Source organism: Ammospiza nelsoni, chromosome 6, assembly GCF_027579445.1.
Source record: "Ammospiza nelsoni isolate bAmmNel1 chromosome 6, bAmmNel1.pri, whole genome shotgun sequence".
Taxonomy (NCBI): domain Eukaryota; kingdom Metazoa; phylum Chordata; class Aves; order Passeriformes; family Passerellidae; genus Ammospiza; species Ammospiza nelsoni.
In genome coordinates, this window is record NC_080638.1 from 37,825,828 (window position 1) to 37,848,370 (window position 22,543).

The 22,543-nt window shown below is 38.2% G+C and overlaps 1 protein-coding gene across 2 annotated transcripts in view; it reads right to left on the minus strand.

Annotated features, from left to right (window-relative positions):
- Nucleotides 1-14,700: 14,700 nt before the first annotated feature.
- Nucleotides 14,701-22,543, minus strand: part of HEATR5A (HEAT repeat containing 5A) — a 64,610-nt gene continuing 56,767 nt past the window's right edge. For both annotated transcript variants that reach the window (XM_059474072.1, XM_059474071.1), the window contains 5 exons: nucleotides 21,834-22,106; nucleotides 19,821-20,045; nucleotides 18,206-18,360; nucleotides 16,635-16,848; nucleotides 14,701-16,357 (listed from right to left, as the gene is read on the minus strand). In XM_059474072.1, the coding sequence (XP_059330055.1) occupies nucleotides 16,056-16,357; nucleotides 16,635-16,848; nucleotides 18,206-18,360; nucleotides 19,821-20,045; nucleotides 21,834-22,106 (1,169 nt within the window). In that variant the 3' untranslated portion in view covers nucleotides 14,701-16,055. The remainder of the gene's footprint in view (nucleotides 16,358-16,634; nucleotides 16,849-18,205; nucleotides 18,361-19,820; nucleotides 20,046-21,833; nucleotides 22,107-22,543) is intronic.

The following is a 22,543-nucleotide window of genomic DNA, read 5'->3' on the forward strand; positions in this document are numbered from 1 at the left end:
GCTTCCTGGAAGCCGCTTCCTCGCCCAGCTGCCCTCAGAGCCGGCTGCAGAAGAGCGTGTTTTTCAGAAATCTGCCTCTACTCTGAAACTACCTTTTCTTCTTTCTGAAACGATTGCTCAAAATCATATGCATTAAAGTGCTTTTTCCTAAGTAAACTCACTTATGTGGAGCTTTTGTTTTTGTTTTTGGTGGGTTTTTGGTTTTTTGAGGGTTTTTGTTTGTTTGTTTGTTTTTTGTTTTGGTGGGGGTTTTTTGTTTGGTTGTTTTTTGTTTTTTTGGTTTTTTTTTTGTGGAATGCTTTTCATTTCAAATTTACTTTCTTGATGTTCCAGGCTGAAGAGTGAGAAGTGAGTAAGCTTTGTATCAGTTAACCAGTTTCTGCCTCAGTTTAGCTTCAGTTATATCACTAGTTTGAACAGAAAATAGAAATTAGGCTATCCTTTCTCGTGTCCCTTCTGCCTCCATCTGCCAAGGGGAAAGCGAGACAGAACTTGGGCAAGAGTTCTCTGTTTCAGGCTGCTAGCTCTACCCTGTCCACTACACCACGGGCAGCAGCAATAAATCCTGAGCCAAGACAAGTGCAAGCAAAGATCAGTGACTCAGATCACAGGACTTCTGACTGTTTTAATGGCACACACTGCGTTAGGACTTTCTGAATCAGAAGGTTAATTAGGGTTTGGTATTTGTTCCTCAGAGTTCTACTCTGTTGTTACAGGAGTGAGGCACATGTAATCCTATCAAGCTTTTGATGTGTCTCCCCAAACTTCAATGAAGTATTATGAATTAATTTCAATGATCTTTGTTCATGAGAGGACTTACAATAAGAAGAAAGTGTCTTTATCACAAAATTATTCTTCTATATTCTGGGATTTAAAAAATCCATCTTAGAGTTTTATTGAAAAGATTGCAACTTTTACATATTTAAAAGCTGACAAATGCCTTTTACTATTCTTGTCATGAAATTATGCCCAATTCACCACCATTGAATACCTTGACATGCAAAAAGAAGAACAGTCCCAAGCTTCTAATATCTGAATTTCTAGATTAGTTGCTGACTGAAAACAGCTACATCATTCACTCAAACCAGGAAGAATAATCAGAATAAAGGGGTCAAGCATGGCAAAATGCAATAATAGCACTGTTCTAGGGCACATGAGTCAGATAAGAAGAAAATTTTATCATTTACTACTGTAAACAGGAAAACTTCCTTGCCCCAGTGATGATATTTAGGGAAAATAGGAAAGTAGTATACTTCACTGATGGTTTGATCAGAAAGTTAGCACTCTGCAATCTCAATTGAGCTTGGACTGTTGGGTTTGTATGAAAGGTGCCATTCAAACAAGTTAAATCTATACTTTGTTTAGAATTGTTCTAGCAATGTAAAACTAGGTTTCTGCAGATCCTCAAGTCTGTACTTCTGCAAGAAAAGAATGCACATTCCTTAAGAAATATATTACAGGCAATAAACTGTGTACCAAGTTTTCTCTTCATTAATTTTTGTTAATAAATGAAGATCACATTGTGCATGTATTGGGATTTTCCCTCTACTGTAACCTTTGAACTTACTCCCAGGCTACAAACTGTATTAGACAGAACTGGCTGAAAATGGGTAACTGATTCTGCAAAGATGGATTAAGGACTTTTCACATCAACAGGGCTGATTTTCATTCTCTGCCCATTGCTAGTGAATACAGTAAATGATGCTGTGGGGATTCCTCTTATATTCTCAGCTTTTGTTTTCCTTTTGTTGATTTTTTTTTAAACTTCCTTAGCAGAAAGGAATATTTTTTTAAAGACCAGAAATAACCCCTAAAGATCAAAGTCCTGAAATTCATTCTGTTATGTTGAATGTGAGGAAAAGAATGAGAAACACAACAAGGGCATTAAAAACAAATTAATACATTCCTGTTTAGGAAAGATCTCAGAAGAAGCAGGTTGTGAATGAGAAATTCATATGTCTCAAGAGTCCTTTTACTAGGCTGTACTGGATTAAACAGCACTTCTGGTGGGAGAAAAGATGTGGATAAATGTGGAGGGATAGAATGTAAGAGAATAGTGCAGAAGGCAGTCTCACCCCTGAGGAGTTGCAGCTGCGCCAATCACCAAAGATTAGCAACAGGCCTGCCCTTAACAGGCCACAGCTGTGTCCAATAAGAAGATGAGTGCTACAAAAGAGTGGGTTAGTGGGGTGAGGAGGGAGTTGGCTGTGCTGGGAGATGGAGTTTGTTGGTCATGCTGTGAAGAAGAAGGAGTCAGTACTGCAAGGAGATGCCCATAAGAAATCATTGAGAAGGTATGGCAGCTTTTGTAATAAGAAGACAACAGGTAAATAGTTTTGAAGGTTCCAAACACTGTCCTTGCTCACTACATTTCAAACTGTGACCCAGACCAATTAAGGAGATCTTTTTTATCTGATAGTAGATAGCTTTGTGATACAGCTGCATTTTTGTAGGAGAATAAGTGGCCATGGAAGAAAATTGGTTTAATTATAAGATCATTTGCCTAAGAGCTTTCAGTTAACTATCTAGCAGAAACATAAGGAAAGCTACAAGTTGCTTCTTTTTTAAGGCAAGGTTATTGATGTGTTTTTTTAAAGTTTCATCATCTGTGTTTTAAGTCCTTAGGAGTTCAGAGATCCACCTGATGAGTAAGTGAGTAGCACAGGGTAAATGATTCATATCTATTTTTCTTTTTGTACCCATATTTTACTCATTTTGGACCTGTTGACCTATGCTGGTAAATTGAATATCCATGAACAGGTTATAGATTACTTCCACTACTGCACAGGATTTTACATTTCAGTTTCTCTGCCCCTAGTACCAATACCTCAAAAAATGAAGTCAGCTGTAAAGTAGTTCCAGTACAAATCCAGCCCAAGTTGCTGCAGCTAAGCTTTTAATATCAGTGTTCTCATTGCATTGATTCTTAGCTATATGCACTAAGATACAAGCAGTATTTTCTTATCCAGGCACACTGCATGTGGTTTTCCTATCAGTTCTGTGTTATAAGCTTATATTTTTGTACTGTAAAACATTAGCTCTTTGGGGTTTTGCTGTCTGTAAAATTTCTGTGTAAACAAGAAATTTTACTGGTCTCAGTGGACAGAGGTAATTTATTAAAATGATTAATTATTATGTGTCAGTCTGCATCAAAGCAAGAATGTACTCTACCCATTTTCTCATACAGTGCCACCTTTTAGATCAGCAGCCCGAATTATCTTTGTAAAGAAATGCAATTCTACAGATGTCAGTAAGGCCTCACCAGTTTGGGCCAGCCTGTAATTGGGATCAAAAACTAGCACTGATAAGAGGAATTTAGCTAAACTGTCTACAGAAATATAAAGTTTTGTACAAGATTCTTAGCTTACTTGATGTTTTAAGGTGAGACCCAGACCTAGTGGCAGTTCTTTTCTGTTCATTTAGGAAGCAGCAAGTTGCAGACCAAAAGAGTACAAAACCTGATAGATCTTTTGCTTGTATTTCAGTGAGAAGCACCATTGAGATCGCCTCTTGCAAACTAATTTATAGGCAGTGTTGCACAGTTATTTTGGTAGAGAAATGTTATCTGTTTACAACATGTTCTCAACGTAAGTGGTGTGCTGCACTGACAATGTCAGCAGTTATTCTGGGGGAGAAACATTTGTCTGTCATTTTTGCAGTAACATTTCACATATAACAACTAGTCTATGTACCAGTTGCTGCTCTGACCCCAATGAGAGAAGGAATAGCCTGGGGCTGCTGAATCTTTTGCTAATGATTTCCAAGTATTTCACAGTTGAGGACCAATGTCACTGGCAGACATTTTAAATATTGAAAGGCCCCAGTGAAGATTCAGGCCTCACTGTACATATGAGATAAAAGACATCTCCACCTTAGAATTAACAGTAAGCAGAAAATTCAGACAAAGCAGATCAGAGAGTCACACAGTCCATGCTGATAAGATGCTCAGTAGTTTAACTCCAAAGTAGTGGCCTCCCAACTCGACTGAGATAACTCTATTAGTTGGTTTCCTCTTGGCTTTCTTTGCACAGAAGCTGCTCTGCATTTGCCCTTCTATATGGATCATGGCCCCAAGCTAGCCTACACTTCCTGGCCCAGGGGTGACCCACAGACAAGGAACATGCACCTAGAGGAAAGGATTCTGTCTCAGCCCTGGAAAGAAAGGGAGCACACAGTTGGAAGGGAGCTGGGCTTCTAGATGTCACACCAACTCAGGGCTTCTTTCCTTATTGGGAAACTTAGACAACAAACCAAAGCCAGAATCCAGCCCCATCTCACGGGCAGGACTAGTAAGGTTGCCCAATGTTCAGCATTACTTGCACTTTCATAGGAAAGCAGTAAGCAATGTTTTGAGAAAAAACAATTCATTACTGGCCACAGAATTATATCCAAATATACTTGCAAGTTATCTCAAGCAGGTAACCTTAGGAAGCAGGCTTAAGACTGACATTTGGAGATAAATTGTGTTTTCCATAACAATATTGTACCCCATCAGTGTATGAAATTCAATCAGTAGGTGCTTGTGCATGTAAATGTGAGCAGAAATTAACCAAAATCACATTTGAGAGACTTCTGTGGTGTTAGGCAAGAAAGATGAGATCTTTGTGTCCGGTGTCTGGTGCCTCATGTATATTTTAGCAGACCTATGCTGTAGCAACAGAATATCCTATATTTAAATAATAAAGATAGTGAAGACTTCAAGATTGTAGCCCTATCTGCTTTTCTTCTGTACCTTGATAAACAGTTGTGGTAGATACTGATACCCTGGTGTCTCCCAAAGTGGTTAGAAGATGCAACCATCAAACCATTCTCAGCTGTAAAATTATAGTTTTGTGTCTGTTATAAACTAAAACTCCTTGCTGCCTTCCAGTATCAACCTGTACCTAACTGCACCTGAGGTGATGCTGTGCTCTGACACAGCACTTTCGGACACCCCAGATGGCTGCTTTAGTTGTGGAGCAGAATTTGAAAGGCAGAGAGAATTTGTGTCATCATCAACTGTATTGTGCAAATCATAGTTGACAAGGGACATAGTAGGGACATTCCAAAATAAGAGGATTTGAAAACACCACCACCATTACTACACCTCTGCATTCATTGTTTTTAATGAAAAGGTAGCTCATTTTAATTGTACCATGAGATGTATTACATATTAAGCTTAAAAAGAAGAGAAAATGGTACCCTCGGTCAGTATGTCACTAATATGGTGGTGCTGACTCTGCATTAACTCCAGGCTTGTTTCTCTCCCCACTCTGCCTCTGTAGCTAAATTAATCAGCTTTTTGCACTGGCAGGAGCCAACACAGGGCTGGTGTATGCTGGCACTTCTTGGCTCAGCTCAGTGATGCTTTATGCTGTCAAGAGTAAGCACAAATCACAGATGAGAGCTAAAAGTAAGCTTAACAATTAATATTAAAGGGCAGTTCTGCCAGTACAAGTAGTGGTTTGTAAAAAACATGGAATAGCAGAATAAAAAGCCATGCAAAGCCAATCATGTAAAACTAAACTATCTTGTACTATGATCTGAAATACCCAGTTGCATCAGAGAAGGATGCTCTTTCTAATGGCCTTAGATAGTTATAACTAAGACTGACAATTTAAATATTAGAATTCATTTTATTAGTATAAATTATGTCAATAGAAATGGCAGTTCCAGTATCACTTGACAGTGATGCTGCTGTATTTCCTTTCAGGTTGCCTCTATTGGTAGAGCTATCTGGCACCATCAATTTAAGACCAAGCCTGACTGACAAAATATTTTGTTCCTCAGGGCCTTTCATGTCAGATGTAGAGCATTTCTGGGACTGTAGCAGCACCTGTCCCAGCTTTCATTTGCAAGAGCTTCCCATTCTGTCTCCCCTTTCCCATACCCCTAACACTCTCTGTTTGGTGCAGTTCTCACAGAAAGTTAAAGGGCCCTTAAGGAAACACATTTTGGTCTCCAGAGTGCCTTAAATAAATTTCCAAAATTACAGCTTACATGGAAAAAATGCTTCACTGGGTTTTCCATCTTTCAAACAGGCCTTTCCCACCTCACCCTTCAGATGACAGACATATCCTACATATAAACTTCTTCTACTAAGATCAAGTAGAAGGGATAGAAGGGAGCTGGGAGTCCCACAGTGCCCCTGCACCCTGCAGGCACTCCCAGTACACTTGTCCCTTGTCCTCTGCCCCCCAAACCCACACCTTGTCCCAGCAGGAACCCCTTTGGGGGATACCTTCATTCAGGCCTGGTGATGGGGGTACCAAGGCTGGCTCTGACAGACAGTGCAAACACTTCTCAAAAAAACCTCTAAACCAGTTCAATACCACTCTGATACAGAATTTCTGAAAAGTAGCCTCCTGTATGATTTCTTTTCTCCTCAGAAATTATGCTATGTCTAAATCCAATTTGCAGTAAATTCAAAATTTTCCTTGGCAATCTGTTAAATCTTTTTTCTTCTTTCTCCCATTTTCACTCCAGATCAGACTTTACATGCAAAATGGTTGAAATTCAGTATTTAAAACCAAGGTTTTGCTATCAAAATATTTGGATTTTCTTTAAATTGTGCTTAAGTGTTGCTTTCAGTGCTGTTTGTAGGATAACCTTAGGCTCAGCCTTACATCCAAGTTTGGATCACACCAGAGGTTGCCTGAAGAAAGCAAAATGGCTAACACATTTTTGTATGTTTCAGTACTTAAACAGTTCCACAAACTCTAGCTTGAAAACAAAAAAATTACAGTGACTGATCAGATACCAAAATTAAAAATATTAATTTAATGTCATACCACCTGTAGGGGGATAGAGTATAAGAAAATAAAGATAGTGTAGAAAGTAATCTTACCCTTATAAGGAGTTGCAGGTGGGCCAATTATCAAAGATTAGGAACAGGCCTGACTTTAACAGGCCACAGCTGTAACCAATGAGAAGAGTGCTATAAAGAGTGGGGTGGCTGCTTGAGAAGGGAGTTGGAGTCAGTGGCTGCTTTGTAAAGGAGGAAGAGTCAGTGCTCTGAGGAGTTGCCCACGAGAAATGCTGAGAAGGTATGAAACTTTTGTGATAAGGAGATAACAGTATGGAACCCTTGCAATAGGATGAGAACAACCACCCTTTCATGAACGTATCCCATGTGAGTCTAATCTAATTTGAGGAAATGGAGTAATGTGATTTTAGATCAGAAACAAACCAGGAAAAAGAGCTTCCCTACATTACCTTACTGAAACATTTTATCATGTAGTGATAAACAGTCCGTTTTCTCAAGTTTACAAATGATATCAAATTGTTGTTAAATTTTTGGAGGTTTCCTGGGATTATTTTGTTTTTAGAATTCTGTCTTACTTGGTACAATGTTAATTACTGAGAATTTATTCACAAGTTCCAGCAATCTAGTTTGTAGAATAGGAGCCAACACTGACAGTTCAGCTGAGACACAGGATAATATTGGATTTCAAAATCGGAAAAGTTTAAAAACCTTGACCACCCCACAAACATTATTTTGGCAAGGAACGACTCTGTTATCAGTGCCAATTCTTTGGCCTTGCTGTAGCTGTGAAGGAATTCAGAAGCTCTGATTTCTAGACAGCATTTGCTGGCAGCTGCTATTAGGACTGCCTAACCAGGTAACCAGTTCAGCAAGAACCGTGTTTGCATGACAGCAGTGCATGTGGCCCAGCACATATCTGCCAGGGCTGATAAGGCTGGCACTCTGCAAGTAACTCGGCCCTCCTTTGTGGGGCTGGGATGGGGAGGCACAAACAAGGACACAGCAATATTTACTCTTCACAAAATGTTTTCTCTGGCACCTCTATGATTTGTTTCCAGTGCCTCTCTCTCGCCAAAAGGACAACAAGTGCATTTATTTGTGTTTTTAAAAATCAGCTCCCAACTCAGGCCTACTTTGTGCAGACTGTGTTATCAGCAGCTTCCATTTCTTAACTGGGGAGTAAGAACAAGCTATAATTAAAGGCTGAAGGTATTTATTCTTTCTTCCCTGCCCTGAAGGGACTGAGCTGTTGCCAGCAATTACAGGCAGCTGGAAGTTCCCTAGGATCACAGTAACCAGGAACCAGTAAGTGCACTCTGGTTCCATCTCCCTGCCCTAGAAAAGCTCCTCTGCCACCAAACTGTGACACTTCCCAACTCTGTCTTTCCTCTGGCCCCTGAACACCCACCAAGGAATGGCCTTGTGGGTGGTGATAAGATGCTCAGAGTGGCGACAATTTTGCCATTCAATTCCCTCCTTATAAGCAATTTCAAAACCTGTAGATGCGGACATGCAAAGCGTGTATGCACAAGTGTTGTAACCAGCCCTGAAAAGGCCATGGAAACCAGGGCATGTGGCTGCCCTTGCAGGTGATGAGTTACATCATTGCTAACTTGTCCTCCTACTTTGCATAATATATATAATTTTTTTTCCTTTTGTGTGTGTGTAACAAGGAGTGCTTTCTGATGAAGTTCCCATCATTGCAGTGGCTGTTTTCGTGCTTTACTTGGAGACTGTACAGAATGTGATCCTGTTGTGGCAGCTTTGAATGTTTTAGTAACAGGTAGAGACTCCCAGCATTGTGTGTAAGTAACTGTGTTACTTTTTATAGCAATGTTAACTTGTCTCATCCTGTACTGCTACTACTAAGTGTTTCATTTTGATTTACATGGGTGGTTGCCAGTTTCTTCCTAAATAACAGGTAGTACAAAATAGAACCAGAAAATCTCATGTAACAGAGAGTTGTGTGAATTTTACAAATCAGAGCAGTTTAATCTGTAAAATGTTTTTTAACTAATAAATATCGCAACTATAAAATTATGATATTTCACACAGTCTGTTTTGAAGCAATGAATCAGCACGGTGACCGATTTAATTATTATTTTCTCTTCCTTCTTTTACTACCCAAGCGTGTGTCTCTTGTTCTGCTTCCCCATTCCTTCTGTCCTGCCCTAATCCTTCAGCATTTCTTTGATTTGAAAAATCTCCCTAGAATATTGTTGCTTCCTCAGCAGCCTTTATATTTGCTCCTTTTTCCCTCTGAGCTGCCCTGTCTGCACAGCCATCTCTGCTGGTTCACATTGCCCTCTAGCACCCAGACCCAGCAGAGGTCACTCAGCAGGCCATGGCTGGGTGTTAGCTACCTGAACACAAGGAACACAACCTGAAAAGATCTCTAACAGCAAGCTGCACATAGTTCTAGTTCTGGGATGTTAGCAAGAGGAGGAACTGAATTTTAGATACTTGCATGCCTGCCTAAGTCCTTCCACTTACCAGAAAAACACAGATACAAAAAAAAAAAAAAAAAAAAGGTAAAAAAAAAATTCAGTTGTTCTGGGGGAATTCTGTGTAGCCTGGGTACAGTTTCACAAATCTAGAGGGTCTGGAGAGAAGCCCTGACAGTTAATATATTCATTACCTCCTGAAGAAGAAAATTATGGCATTGAAAGCCATTCCTTTATGTAAAGTCCAGAACAAGCCAGTGAAGAATACAGTTTCAAATCCTGACCACCAAATGAAAAGTTGATCCAGCCAAGATGGAAGCAGCCTGGAACAGCCGGTTTCCACAGGCAGTAGCTGCTTCTGCAGTCTCTCTGCTCTATAGCCAGTACATGCTATAGCTATTTCTCTTCTGTCTTGACCAGGAAAATCTCCTGGAACAAGGAATGACTGCTGCTTATCCTAAATCATTGAAATTCATGGTTCTGAATGTTGTTGGAAGTGCAGAGAATGAGCAGGACATTGTGCGGATAAATACAAGTGGTGATAGGCTTCAGCAACTGCTGCTGTGAAAGATCTCAGGGAGAGACATGCTTATGTTATGGCCCAGACCAATGGGAAGAGCAGCTCCCCTCCATTATAATTTGAATTTACCCACAAAGTCTGGTAGTACTTGACTAGCAACAGTCTCAGCACAGATCTGGGCCACCATCAGAGACTGAGCAATGCACACACACACAGCCCTCAGTGCTCCTGAGCAGCTGTAGCTGTATGGACCAGTGGCATCCCAGAACGTGTGCCTGTGTGAGGAGCAGGTAGGAAACAGAAACCTATTGGAAAGGCACAAAACTGAAATTCAGCAAAAATCACTCAACTTCCTCAGCTGCAGCTGCTCTCACACAGAGAAAACCACTTGGGTGGTTCATACCTTGCCCACTGACTTTTCTCTCCTCCCTGTACTAGATGGGGACACATCTCTGAAATTCTGTGGGGAAATCAGGATAGAAGCCTGCAAGTCTTTCAGCCCCAAGGGTCCGACTGTAGCTACGTTTACTGTATGGTACAGAGAGTGCCTGGAGCTGTGCTCCAGCTGGCTGTGGCTCTAACTCAAGACCACTCATTCTTGAGACTATCTCTCCAACCAGCTTAAGAATTCTCAATCTACAAAAGTAAATTATACTCAGATTTGTTGGTTTCAAAAGGGAACTGGGAGGAATGGACTAAAAATAAGCCCATTTACCCTCCCCCTGGCCACATTATGTGGCCTGGCAGCCAAATACCAGCTTGCCTTGTGCCTCACATTGGAGGGGAGAATACATTTGCTTGTACTGTCTTCTTCTATTTCCCCTCTTCATCCCATCCTTGATTATTTAATAAATGCGCTTGAAGTACCTGACTTTTTCTTATAATCAAATGATTTTATTCCCCTAACTGAATTTTCGGTTAATTTGGTGGCAGCAGCTCGAACCAGTTATCCTTGTGTTTCTCATAAAACATGCATACATCTGTGACAATTTTTTTTCTTAGTGTTTGACATGAATTTTACATGAGGGAAGATGAGGTTAAGAGCATTTGCCTTGATAATGATAGGTCGTATTTCCAAATTGCATAATATTTCTATTTTTAGATATAAATCAAAATTGTTTCCAGAATCCCTGAGGCCTGTACTTCATACTTCCAGAGAAAATGTGTCTCATACAAAACCTTCTTTTTTCATGGAAAAGGACACAGAGAACTGATGCAGTGGGAAGAAAAAAATGCTTACAAAAATACCATAAACAAAATAGTCCCCAGAGAAGGTTATAAAAAAAAATTCCCACTAGCAGCAACAGGGATTCTCAGTAATTCTGTACTGGCAGTGAGACAGTTCACATAAATTTCAATACATTAATATTAACAGTGGTTAAAAAAGAGCTTTTTTTAGGCTACACAATTGCAGATTAAAAGGCTGTAGCTTAGAATGGGACTTTATCAATCTTTGTCATTACTAAATTTAGCTCCTTACCAGCAACTTTCAGAAACAGATTTTCTTCATCTGCAAACCTCTTTATATACATAAGTTTTTCTGTGCAATAAGCAGGCAAACTGGCACAGGCACTAACATGCACACAGGCAGCAGGCTCTGCTCTGGCTGCTCATCCTCACAACTTGCTTCCTCCTGTATGTGCCACCAGCTGGAATGCAAGCACAGAGGAGGGGGATTTGACGCCACGTTCTCCCTTGTAGAATCAGATTTTGCACTTGAGATAAACGGGAACATGGAAGTGACATAGGACCATAGACCAAAACAGATATTTGGCTGCAGAGTGAGTGAATTTGGGTTAATGTACCACAAGATACTGCAGGAGGTTTTAAAAAACTGCTTTTGCACTGACCTGTTTCTCAGACAGTTTTTTCAGCCCTACTTTTGCTATATTTAGATGTAACTTCCCCTTTCATTGTTATATGGAATAAACCACTTATTCTCCACAGAATCCAGAGAATATTTTAGGAAAAAGAAAAAAAAGCTTCAAAAATCTACAGCTGCACATCAGAATCAAAGTAAGAACCACACATTTTGGGTAAGTTGGTGGTGTAGCACTGACATCTTTATGGTACCCTTGTGCAGATAACGTCATGTATCAAATGCAGCTGGCTCATTTCATTTTGCATAACCAACTTTCAATATTCATTACTTTAAATATGTTAGAGGCAGGTAGAGCATGTCATGTGTGGCCAAATATACTTTTTAATTTTTATGTCTTTGAATCTATAGCCCACTGTCATTAAAGAGCTTGGACTGCTTGCTACATACTTCAGCTAATTGGAGTCCTCTGTGAAATGTTATCTACAGCAACAGCTCCAGGGTTGCTCCATCTTGAGTGCTGTGGACAAATATGAGCACTTCTTTAACACTTGGCTGCAGAAAAGTCAGTTTATTAGCCAGTTCTTAGGATTAGAGGTTCTCATGTGCTAAAAGCAGTCTCTAGGAACCAGGCTGGCCAAGGAAAGCTACTTTCAAGACAGAGTGGAGTGACTTCCAGTGATTTCTGACACCACAGTGCAGAGAAGTAGACAAGTAATCCACCTTGCTGTTCTTCCTAAACAAAGTGTTAACTGTCTAAGGTTCTCCCCGCCTCGCTTTCTTGCCTAGTCTGAAGTATCATTAGCTAGGTTTTTCACTGGCAGGAGGCACAAGTAGTTTATTAGTAGACTAGTACTGGTCATGAAACAATATTTTTCTTGGAAACTGTTTCTGACTTACTGTCTACTGATAAGAGAATAACATTTCAGGAACCTGAAAACAAAACATGCATAGGTAGTGTTGACAGTAGGGATGAAGCTTTAGAGGAGACTGTCACAGTGACCTCTCATATGTTGTTATTGTCACAGATACATCCCACTTGATTCAAATTAGAGCTATATTGAAATGCTGCTGAATTTTCCACCTGATTCCCTATTAAGCAGTATTACTGTTACTTCTGATAAACCAGCAAATGATGCCAGATCTCTCCACCACTCCTGCAATTGCAGCAACTCACTTTGATACTGCTGAAGCAGTCTTGAGGGGAAAAATCTCCTTGGAAATTCCAATTAGTAACTGACATTCATTAATAGAAGAATCTGCTATGCTTCCTATGCATTTGATAATCCTAATTGATGGCTATTATGTGCATCATTGAACTGATACCTCTGTCTGTCACCTGAAGATGACTCCTGCACCTTGGAACATACCAGGTCAGTCTCAGACTTATTCTACTCCAAGCAATACTAACAGAAAAGCTTCTCTTTCAGCTGCAGTGCTACAGACTTGTATCCAGTTATAACCCACCACATCCCAGCTGTGTGATGCCTTTGTACAGTTTTGACCAATTCTGGTTTGTTGCAGTCAACAGAAAATTGTCTGCAAATAATTTTTGCACAGCACTTAAATAGTACATTCCATGATGGACTCATATGTGTATATATGCACTTGAGGTTAGACATGGACAGGATCTTTTGTCACACAAACTCATTAAAATTCTTGTATAAACAGTGGAAACATACAAAGTAAACATGCATGTAGGCCACATGTTTCATTGCAAAGACAATTAACTGGAAAAAATATTGGTTCTTGTAGAGAAATGGCACAAAAAACAATGAGAAAGGAGACAAGGGACACAGGAAGGATGAATGCTGAAAGTGGGGCTCTGGTTTATGGCTAAATATATGTTTGGCTCTTTTTGCTTGGCTAAACATGAGAGCTTGCATGTCAAGCAATGCCTAAAAAGGAGAATGGAATTAAAACCAAAACTGCTCTGTGGTCCTACTTATTTCTTCAGAAAAAAGAGAATTATGCAAGTTCCTTGTAAGACTGCATCAAAGACACCTGATATCTAAAGGCCAAAATCTTTTTATAATTGAAACAAGGTAATATCTGTAAGATTCTTTTATAAAATTTTAAATGAGTAGTATCATTCATGTGATCCAACTCATTGTTTTATGCGTATGTAAGAAAGCAGAACTCAGGGCAGAGGTATTTTTACAATGTGAATAAATTAATTATCTGGATAAATAAAACTCACCCATTTATCCTAATTTACAACTGACATTAAGAATTAACAGCAGTTGTTTTTATTGGAATAATTTCTGCTTCTGCAATACAAAGGTATGTTGAAACTGGTAGTTTTCCACATGTGGCCACAAGACTTGATCAAGAAATGTCAAATCACATTGGCACTTCTCAATGGCTCGTTTGTGAGTTACTGCAACAAGACATTCTAAGAAATCTAGGACTAAGCTGCACTAAATTTAATTTTTGGCTTTTAACAGCTTTCCTTGGTGCTCTTACAATTTGAGTATGCTTCTTAAAAGTTTTTGAGGAAAGTAGGTTTTCAACAGATTGTCTTCTCATCATTAAAAAAATGTTGGTACATTGCTATACATGACAGAAAACAAAAAAGGAGCCACAAATACCTTTTGTAACAACTAACTTCCTCAGCAAAATATTTGGCCATTTTGATAACAAACATGACTTGACTTCAATCTAAATGTTGTTAAGTTTCCTAAGAATCTATGATTTTCCAGAAGCAGCCTTGGGAAACAAATCAAAAGAAAAAAAAACCACCAGTAAACTTGGAAAGGTAAAGCAACATGATAAAAAATAAGAATGAGATAAAGATGAATAACTGCCAAATCTAACACAAGTCCCTTTTAACAGCCAGCAACTACAGATTTGACTTCAATGAAGAGGTGGAACACAGGACTTGTGGTTCTCCATGGAAAGATGGAAGGCATCTCATCCATCTTCTCACAGTTCTCACATTTCAGCATTTGGCACAAAACAGAGATTTACACATAAAAAAATCTCCCTGGTCCCACTTATTTACTCATTGTGCTATTCACAACAGAGGAAGACCTGCAATGTCAAGTCCCAGACCTTGATGCAACCAACCCAAGTATTCATTATTTGTTTCCTTGAGGCAGAATACAACAATTTTTTCTGACACACAAGTCTTTTGAGTTCCTCTGCTATTGGATAAAATAACTAAGACAAATTTTAAGTGAAGAAAATTAGCTTTATTTATGTAAATTAGAAAAAGGAATTGTTAGAACTTTGGTCAAATTGTTAATTCTGTACAATTTACAATTATATTTACATACAAAACTTCTAGTAAAATACAGTACATCACACTCTTCCTGAGTCACAGTGTGTTTCTCAGTTCTGTAAATAGTTTTTTCTTCTTCCTTTTAAAGCAATTAGATTCAAGAAGGAAATAGTATCCTCAGTTTGACAGTGTTTGGTTTAGGTAATACTGTATTAAGAAAGAAGTCAATACATTGTACTTAGAAAATACTTCGTAGCCATTGCAGTTTTGATAGTTATTTTTCTATATTAAAATATGTTCCTTGCTAAAAATGTTAATTACATACTTCTTATTATGAGCTTGTTGCACTCTATTTAAAGACACAAGACAAGGTGACTTCAAATACTTCCATCTCTCACTGCAGAGATACAGAAATCAGGTTACAGGTACAGATCAGTGATCATTCAAAGATCAGGAACATCCATCCACTTAGAGCAGAGGTCTGAATTGAGGCACAGTATGTTAAGATTGCTGTCCAGTCCTGGACAGGATATGTAAGCTATTGCCTGGCTCCCCTAGCAAACTTACCAAAGCACACATCCTGAAAAGTGAGACTGAGTCAAGCAGCAAGACACCAAGCCTGTCAATCCTTACACATGCATGGCAGTCCCACTCTGGACAGAGCCACAGTCCCCAGCGAGGGGCTGTACAGCTGCATTGCACAGCATTTGCTACATCTTGGCCAGCTCAAGATGTTATTAGGATTAAAGCTATCCATATTAACTTTACTGAGTTGAATTTTCTGAGATTGACAATAAACTGTTATAAGGCTTACAAGGATATTTAATCTGTTTAATGAATGATGCAGTGTGTTAAATTAGTAATTAGCATAGATTGCAACTTGTAAGTAAATTTATGTCCCTGTTAAATCCAAAACCCAATTACAGTAACTAATTTTTGACAAATATTAATTTTTAAAAAAACTTTACTTAATGGCTAAGTGTGGGATGCTCTTAAATATATCTATGGTAAAGTACGCTATATTTTTTTTAACATAGGCATGTGCATTTCTGATATTTTAGTCCAAAATAATAAAAAAATACAGATTTGATGACCTCTCATTTACTCATAGTGTTTAGAGATATTTAAGAAGTCTTTCACTAAGAGAACTTTACCTAGAAATTTGCTTTCTCTTAAAAACTTTCTGTAATACTTCAGCACAAACTGAAATACATGATATCAACTCACAACAATCCTTTGATTAGAAATTAAAAGGGAATTTTTTGCTGTTGACATCAAAGTGCATAAAATGACAATATGAGGCTTTAAAGAAAATTGGTCTTCAGCTGAATGCTTGAACTTTTCCCAGGATTTTTTGCATGTTTAGTAGTCTTCACTTTGATGCTTTCTTGATTGCCTTTAATAGCTGACTCAAGCCTGGCTTTCATAGTTGGAGAGGAGGCCATTAGTTTTTTAAAAACTGATGAATATTGTGGACCAATCTGCATCAGAGTTTGCAAAGCAAACTCATGTAGATTTTTTGCCGAGATTGTAGCAGAAACCAGCGCATTTTCATCCAAAAGAAAGGAAATGAGGATGGGAAGAAAGCAGGCCACCAAGTGAGCACCTATAAACATGGAAAACAGAACTTAAATACACAATTTTCAAAAATAGTGTCAAATTCTAACTGGAACTATTTCTCTAAGTTAACATGTAATTCAAACTGTAAAGCTGCAAATGTTAGCTGAACTGTAGGGTAAAAAACCCAACATTCCTGTGAGCAATTTTCTTGGCAATTAGTGTTCAGGACTGAATTCCTAGTGGTCATTTTGGTTTTAGTTTGTTATTTATGGCAACTTTGAGCCTTTTTAATGCTTTGGGTCGAAGAAATGGAAGTAACTTACGGTGCTGTTCCTCAGCAGCAGCAGTCAGAGCTGTAACCACCTTTATTCCTTCCTGAATGACTTGAAGTTCAGCAGCATTTTCAGGTTTTGCTTTTTCTGTTTCCTGCAGTTTCCCCACAATGGATGGCGCTAAAGAATGGATATAAGGGTATGACACAGTTTTGTTTGGATGCTGAAAGATGGAGTGCAGCAGCTGGTAGCATTTACACTGTACCTAAAGGGAAAATGAAACTTGCAGTTAAAAAGCATTATAGTTCAAAATACATCTCTGGGTGCTCTAAATCTAACAGCTTGTCAGATAAAATTTTTGGGAGAGAGAAAAATGTGCTTCACAACTTTAAAATTCATCAGGTTGTAGGCTGCTGATGTATAATACTTTACAGGACTATTATAACTTGTAATCAATTGTTAATAGAAACCAGATCATGCATTCTGTTTCTTTCCATCAAATTTTATATCTTCTGACATTTTTGAGGTTAGGAAAAAATACTATTTCTGTTTGAAGACTAGTATTATTTTGAAAATACTCTCTTCTTAGCAAAAGTGCAATACCAAAACAGTGGTACTTAAAATATAAGCAATATCTCTTTCAAACTGTAGGTACAATTTTAAAATGCCTTAAATGATGCAGTGGCTTGCATCTCTTTGGAAGTCAATAGGACTGAAACTGCCGAGTTCCTACATAATTTCCAAATGGCTCTGATGCCTAAACACTTGGATGAAATTTGCAAATGCATGCTAATATTTCCTTGCAGTCATATTTGGCATTTTCAGTTTCCTAACAGTGAAAACCAAAGTTTACAATACTGGGAATGTACTGATACTTTAAAAAGTATTGTCTTACAGTTATTTCTCAAGTAAATGAAACTTTAATTTTCTATTACTATACAAACAGATATAGTGGATATGCAAGAAAAGCAGTTTACACAGAATTCTAACAAATACAAGATCTAATGGATGTTATTTTCAGAGCCGAACTTTGAAAGTGAAAAAAAAGCCATTTGTATAAATGCTTTTTTTCACTGATACATTTCTTTTGGTGAAGGATAGTAATATATGAATTGTGGCACTATAATCTAATGCCACTACATGAAAATATTTATGCTAGGTCAGAACAAAACATGAATCTAGTTCAGTAAGCTGCATCCAGCAGCAGCCAGGAGCTGATGTTTATGGACAGTACCAGTTTTGTAGTGGTACTTGCTCCAGCTCCCAAAGACTCACAGCTGAGGGATTTCCTGTGCAAAAGGCACTATCTGTGTGCTGAAGATAAAATGAATAAAATTTGACAGGTGCCTGCAACACCACACAACTATATTGTGTACTTAGCAATGTACAAAGCACTGAGTCTGATGAAGTTAAAAAATAATAATACAGAATTGCATACAGAACAATGATTAAATGCACTGCTAGACATGTTCTTTTCTTACTCACTTGTTCAAACTTTATTTTAAAATACAACAGATATAGTCAGGAGAGAATTAACTTCTATCAACACAGAGGAACAACTAAAATAAGCTAATATTCATTTAGTGTGGTAGTGACATTCCATTAACTTCACCAGTACTTACAAGAGGATCTTTTGAGTCAAGTGTTGTTTTAAACTTCTCAATACAACGCTTCTGAAGGCACTCTACAGTAGTAACTTCTGGGCTGGTAGACATAACAAATACTGTAATAGCAGTGAGAAGGCTGATTTCATCGAGTTCTTGGAGAAGACCATCTACTATCAACAAAGTAAGGAAATTGTTAGATTTGCATTAAAAATTCTACGAGTTCAAGTGGTACAAAGAGGTGGAATAGAAATATAAATGTCTACGTTTCTTCAGTTTTCAAATATACAAAATCCTCTGATACAGTGGGATGGACTTTTACTGCAACAAAAGCTAAGGACAAAATGGGAATTCAGGGGTGATCATATGCGTATTTAGAAATTATAGCATACTTCTATTCCATTGTTTCTTTGCATAAAGTACAATAAATATCTTTGAAGAGCTGGTATGACATATTAGAGTGCAATCTATTTGAGAATATAAAATTTGCATTTAGAATATATATTCTTTTGCTGTAAGTTTTAAACAATTTTGTAAAGAGAAGTTCCAACAACAAATTACAATGTAAGAGATTAAACAAAAGGAACAATGAAAATACTATGAACTCAAGAAGTTGAAGCAGCAGCACACAGCAAATTGATTCAAGACAAAAAATTCTTTTTTTGCACTACTGTTTTAATACCCTTCGCTTCACTTGAGACACTAGCTCTTAGTGGAGAACCTGCACTCAGTGAATGGCTGTCTTTTATGCTCTGCTGTACACTGAAGCCATAGCTCCTGTTTATGCCTTTGTCCATGGAATTACACTGTGGCACCAAATAACACAGGAGTAAGCCTGCAAACCCACTGTCCTGGTTTCAGCTGGGGTACAGCTAATTTCTTCTCAGCAGCTGTTGCAGTGCTGTGTTTTGGATTCAGAATGACAATGGTGTTGATAATACACTGATGTTTTGGTTTTTGTTAAGCTGTGTTTATCCTAAGTCAAGGACTTTTCCCATAGTCTCATGCTGTGCCAGTGAGAAGATAAGCAAATGAAACTGGGAGGGAGCATAGCTCAGATGGGTGTCTTGAACTGACCAAAGGGGTATTCCACACCACACAACATCATGCCCAGTAAATAAACTGGGGGCAGTTACTTGGAAGGCCAGATGATCTGCCTTCAGGAAGGGGGGGTCTGGCATTGGTCAGAGGGTGGTAAGCAACTAAACAGTGCATCACTTGTTTTTTTGTTATCATTATTATAATTTACCATTATTACTTTCTTTTCCTTAGTATCAATTATTACACTGTTCTTACCTCAACATACAAGTTTTACTTTGATTCTTCTCCCCACTCCACTAAGGTGGGGGGAAGAGGGAGTGGGGGTTCACAGTGAGTGGCTGTGTGGTGCCCAATTTCCAGCTGGGCTTAAATCATGACACCCACATTTATACTTTTATAGATGATGACTTCTCCTATGGACTGTAGGGACAAGACAGCACTATAGTGTCAACAGTGCTTGGTAACCAGCTAATTCTCTTGTGACTAAGAAGTCTTTTTTTAGATATGCATGAATTTGATTTAAATAAAACAAAACAACATTTCACACAAACATATCTCATTTTTAACTCATAAACCCAGTATCTGTGCCTACCTTGATCCCAACAGTCAAGCACTGTGACCAAAGCACTACGTAGAAGATCAGTCCAAGCATTCTGACTCTTCTCTGCTCGAGCCATTGGAGAAGACAAGAGTCCTTTCAGAGCTTGTAGAGATGCAGCAACTGTCAGAGGTAACTGGCCATCTCGCAATTTCACAGCTGTTTCTTTAAGTACCCCAATAATTAGGTACAAAATAGTAGGAAGAACTGAAACACTTCCTGGAAAACAATGCAAATTAATTTCACAGAAATTTAAAAAAATGCAGGTACTTTTTACATTAAAAAAATTGAGGCAGTTTTCTTGGATTCTCTTTTTAATGTATAATTTATAATTTTTAAGCATATCTGTGAATAGAGGCGCTGGTAATTTGAAGAAAAGATTTGAAATATCATGTGGCCTCCTATGGCAAACAGGGAGTCAGACTGCTTAAGTGAACTTAAACCTCTTCCCCTTTAAAATAAGCATTGTATATCTTTTCCTTGATGGTTTTATTATATGAAGTGTGGAATTATGTCATATTCAGAGAAAAGTAAGAACAGAACCACAGAGGAGGTGGTTCTCAGGGAAGAGAAGACATGGAGGTATACAAAGTATAGCAGAGTATACAGTATATACTAGTATACATACTGGTACATGGTAAATTCTTTGTATATACTACAATATAGAAAGAAGAGTAGAAAACAAATTTTCTGAAGCTGAGGACATCTATTTTTGAACAGCCAGTCTTTGAAAATTTACTGCTGGAATTCAGTAGGAAATGTAGGTCATGAACATTATTTACTTGCAAATTTTTTTATGCAAATGTATCATGACAGGTGCCTGAAGTAAGAGACATGGCAGCCACAGGACTGTAACTTCAGTTACCTACGAAAGGGGAAAAATTATGCAATTACACAGAGGAATTCTCATCTCTTTGATTATGTGAGCCAACTTTTGGAGCTGCTTCTTTATTCAACTGACTATATAAGCAAGCCTAAGGTCCTCTTTTTATTTACCTGAACAAAATGCTTAACCTCTCTACTGTAAACGTTCCCTGTGGTCTGATCCTACAAGGTGTTTGTGCAATAACATGGACAGCCAAAGACAAAAGTAACTACAGTGAGAAAAAATCCCAGATTATTTTTCATACAAGATAATTGTCCTCAGATCTAGGTGATGCTATGTTTATTTCCTTTCACTTTAAACTGATAAATAACAGGCTGCAGATGGAAATGAGAAATGCATATCATCACATGACAAGACTGCAAGGACTATACTCCATTTATTCCATTTGGAGCATCATATTCTCCATAGAAGAGCCATTTAACAGAGAACAATTTTTTTTTTTAAAAGAAGAAATTTTCAGGGGTGTTATATGGCAGAGATTTGTGTAAGGTGTAACAACAATACTTAAGATGGGAACAACAGAGGAGTAGGGCAGAAATGGTTTGTATGTGTGGCTGTAACAGTACTGAAAGTTTATTTATATATATATATATATATACACACATATATATATATATGTATGAATATGATATTGAAGCTTGGTGGTGGGGAACCATCCTAAAGTTGGGAGTGACTCCAAAATGAATCATGGGTAAAAGTCAACTAATCTGAGAATTCAACCATAACTGCTTGCAGCCATTTGTTAATGTTCAAAGGATGGAAGGCTAACATCACACATCTCTCTTTTAAATTTTATTTATGTCTGCATTATAAATTCTAGAAAAGACAACTCAAGTAGAATATAATCATGTAGCTGTTGTACACTTCCCTGTAGAAAATGAATCTATTAATTGCACTGCTATAGGGTGGGAGAAAATGAGAAACTACTAATTTAATTGCTTCAGTTTTGTAACTTGTTTTGCAATTTGACAGTCAAAAAATAATAAGAAAAGGAAGCTGTCACAAACAAATCAACAAAACTTGCTGCCAGACTTAGCCAGCTAAGAAAATCGGGTAATAACAAAGGGACAGAAGGGCCTAATAGTCTTTCATTTATCTTTTCTTGTGATGAAATAGCATACCTTCAGGAGAGCAGATTGCAGGAACATCAGAGAGAATAACTAATGCTGCTGCTACAAGTCTACTTCCATCTTCTGACAGCAACAGATGTTTTCCAGGTGGAACTGCAGGGCTACAAGTCAATTTAGGGTTGAGCTGGGGAAGCTGTCTGACAAGAATACAAACACACAGCTCCAGTGTTGCGAAGACTAACGATTTCCCAGGCACCAGTCCCCCTGTGTCTTTGCCCTCTCCAAATTCTGGTAATGTTTCCTTTTCTGCAGCACCATCATCAACTGAAAGAAAAACAAGAAATATGGCAGAAGTCTGCAGGCTGTGACTTGTTTTCAAAAAGTTTACTTCTTAAGACTGTTTCAGTACCAAATTATAATCTTGACACATATATATGTGCATGGGTATGTATTCAAAATCCTACTAGCAAACACCCATCCTTCTGAATAAGCAAACTATGCAGTGATTGCCAAAAGACAAAAGGCTGCACAATAGACTTTGACATACAAAATCCTGAGGCACCAAGCCAATGTGATATCACCTGATACAAGCACTTTGAGTCTACTCCCAGTTTTTTCCTTTTAGAAAATGAATGTGAGGAAGTTACAACCAGAGTAACTATTGGAACCTGGCTTGTAACAGCTGTGTGTGCCAAGTCTGTCCATCGCTCAGTTTTAGCTAACACCAGCTTTGAACTGGGACTCCTCCCTCCCTGACCAGC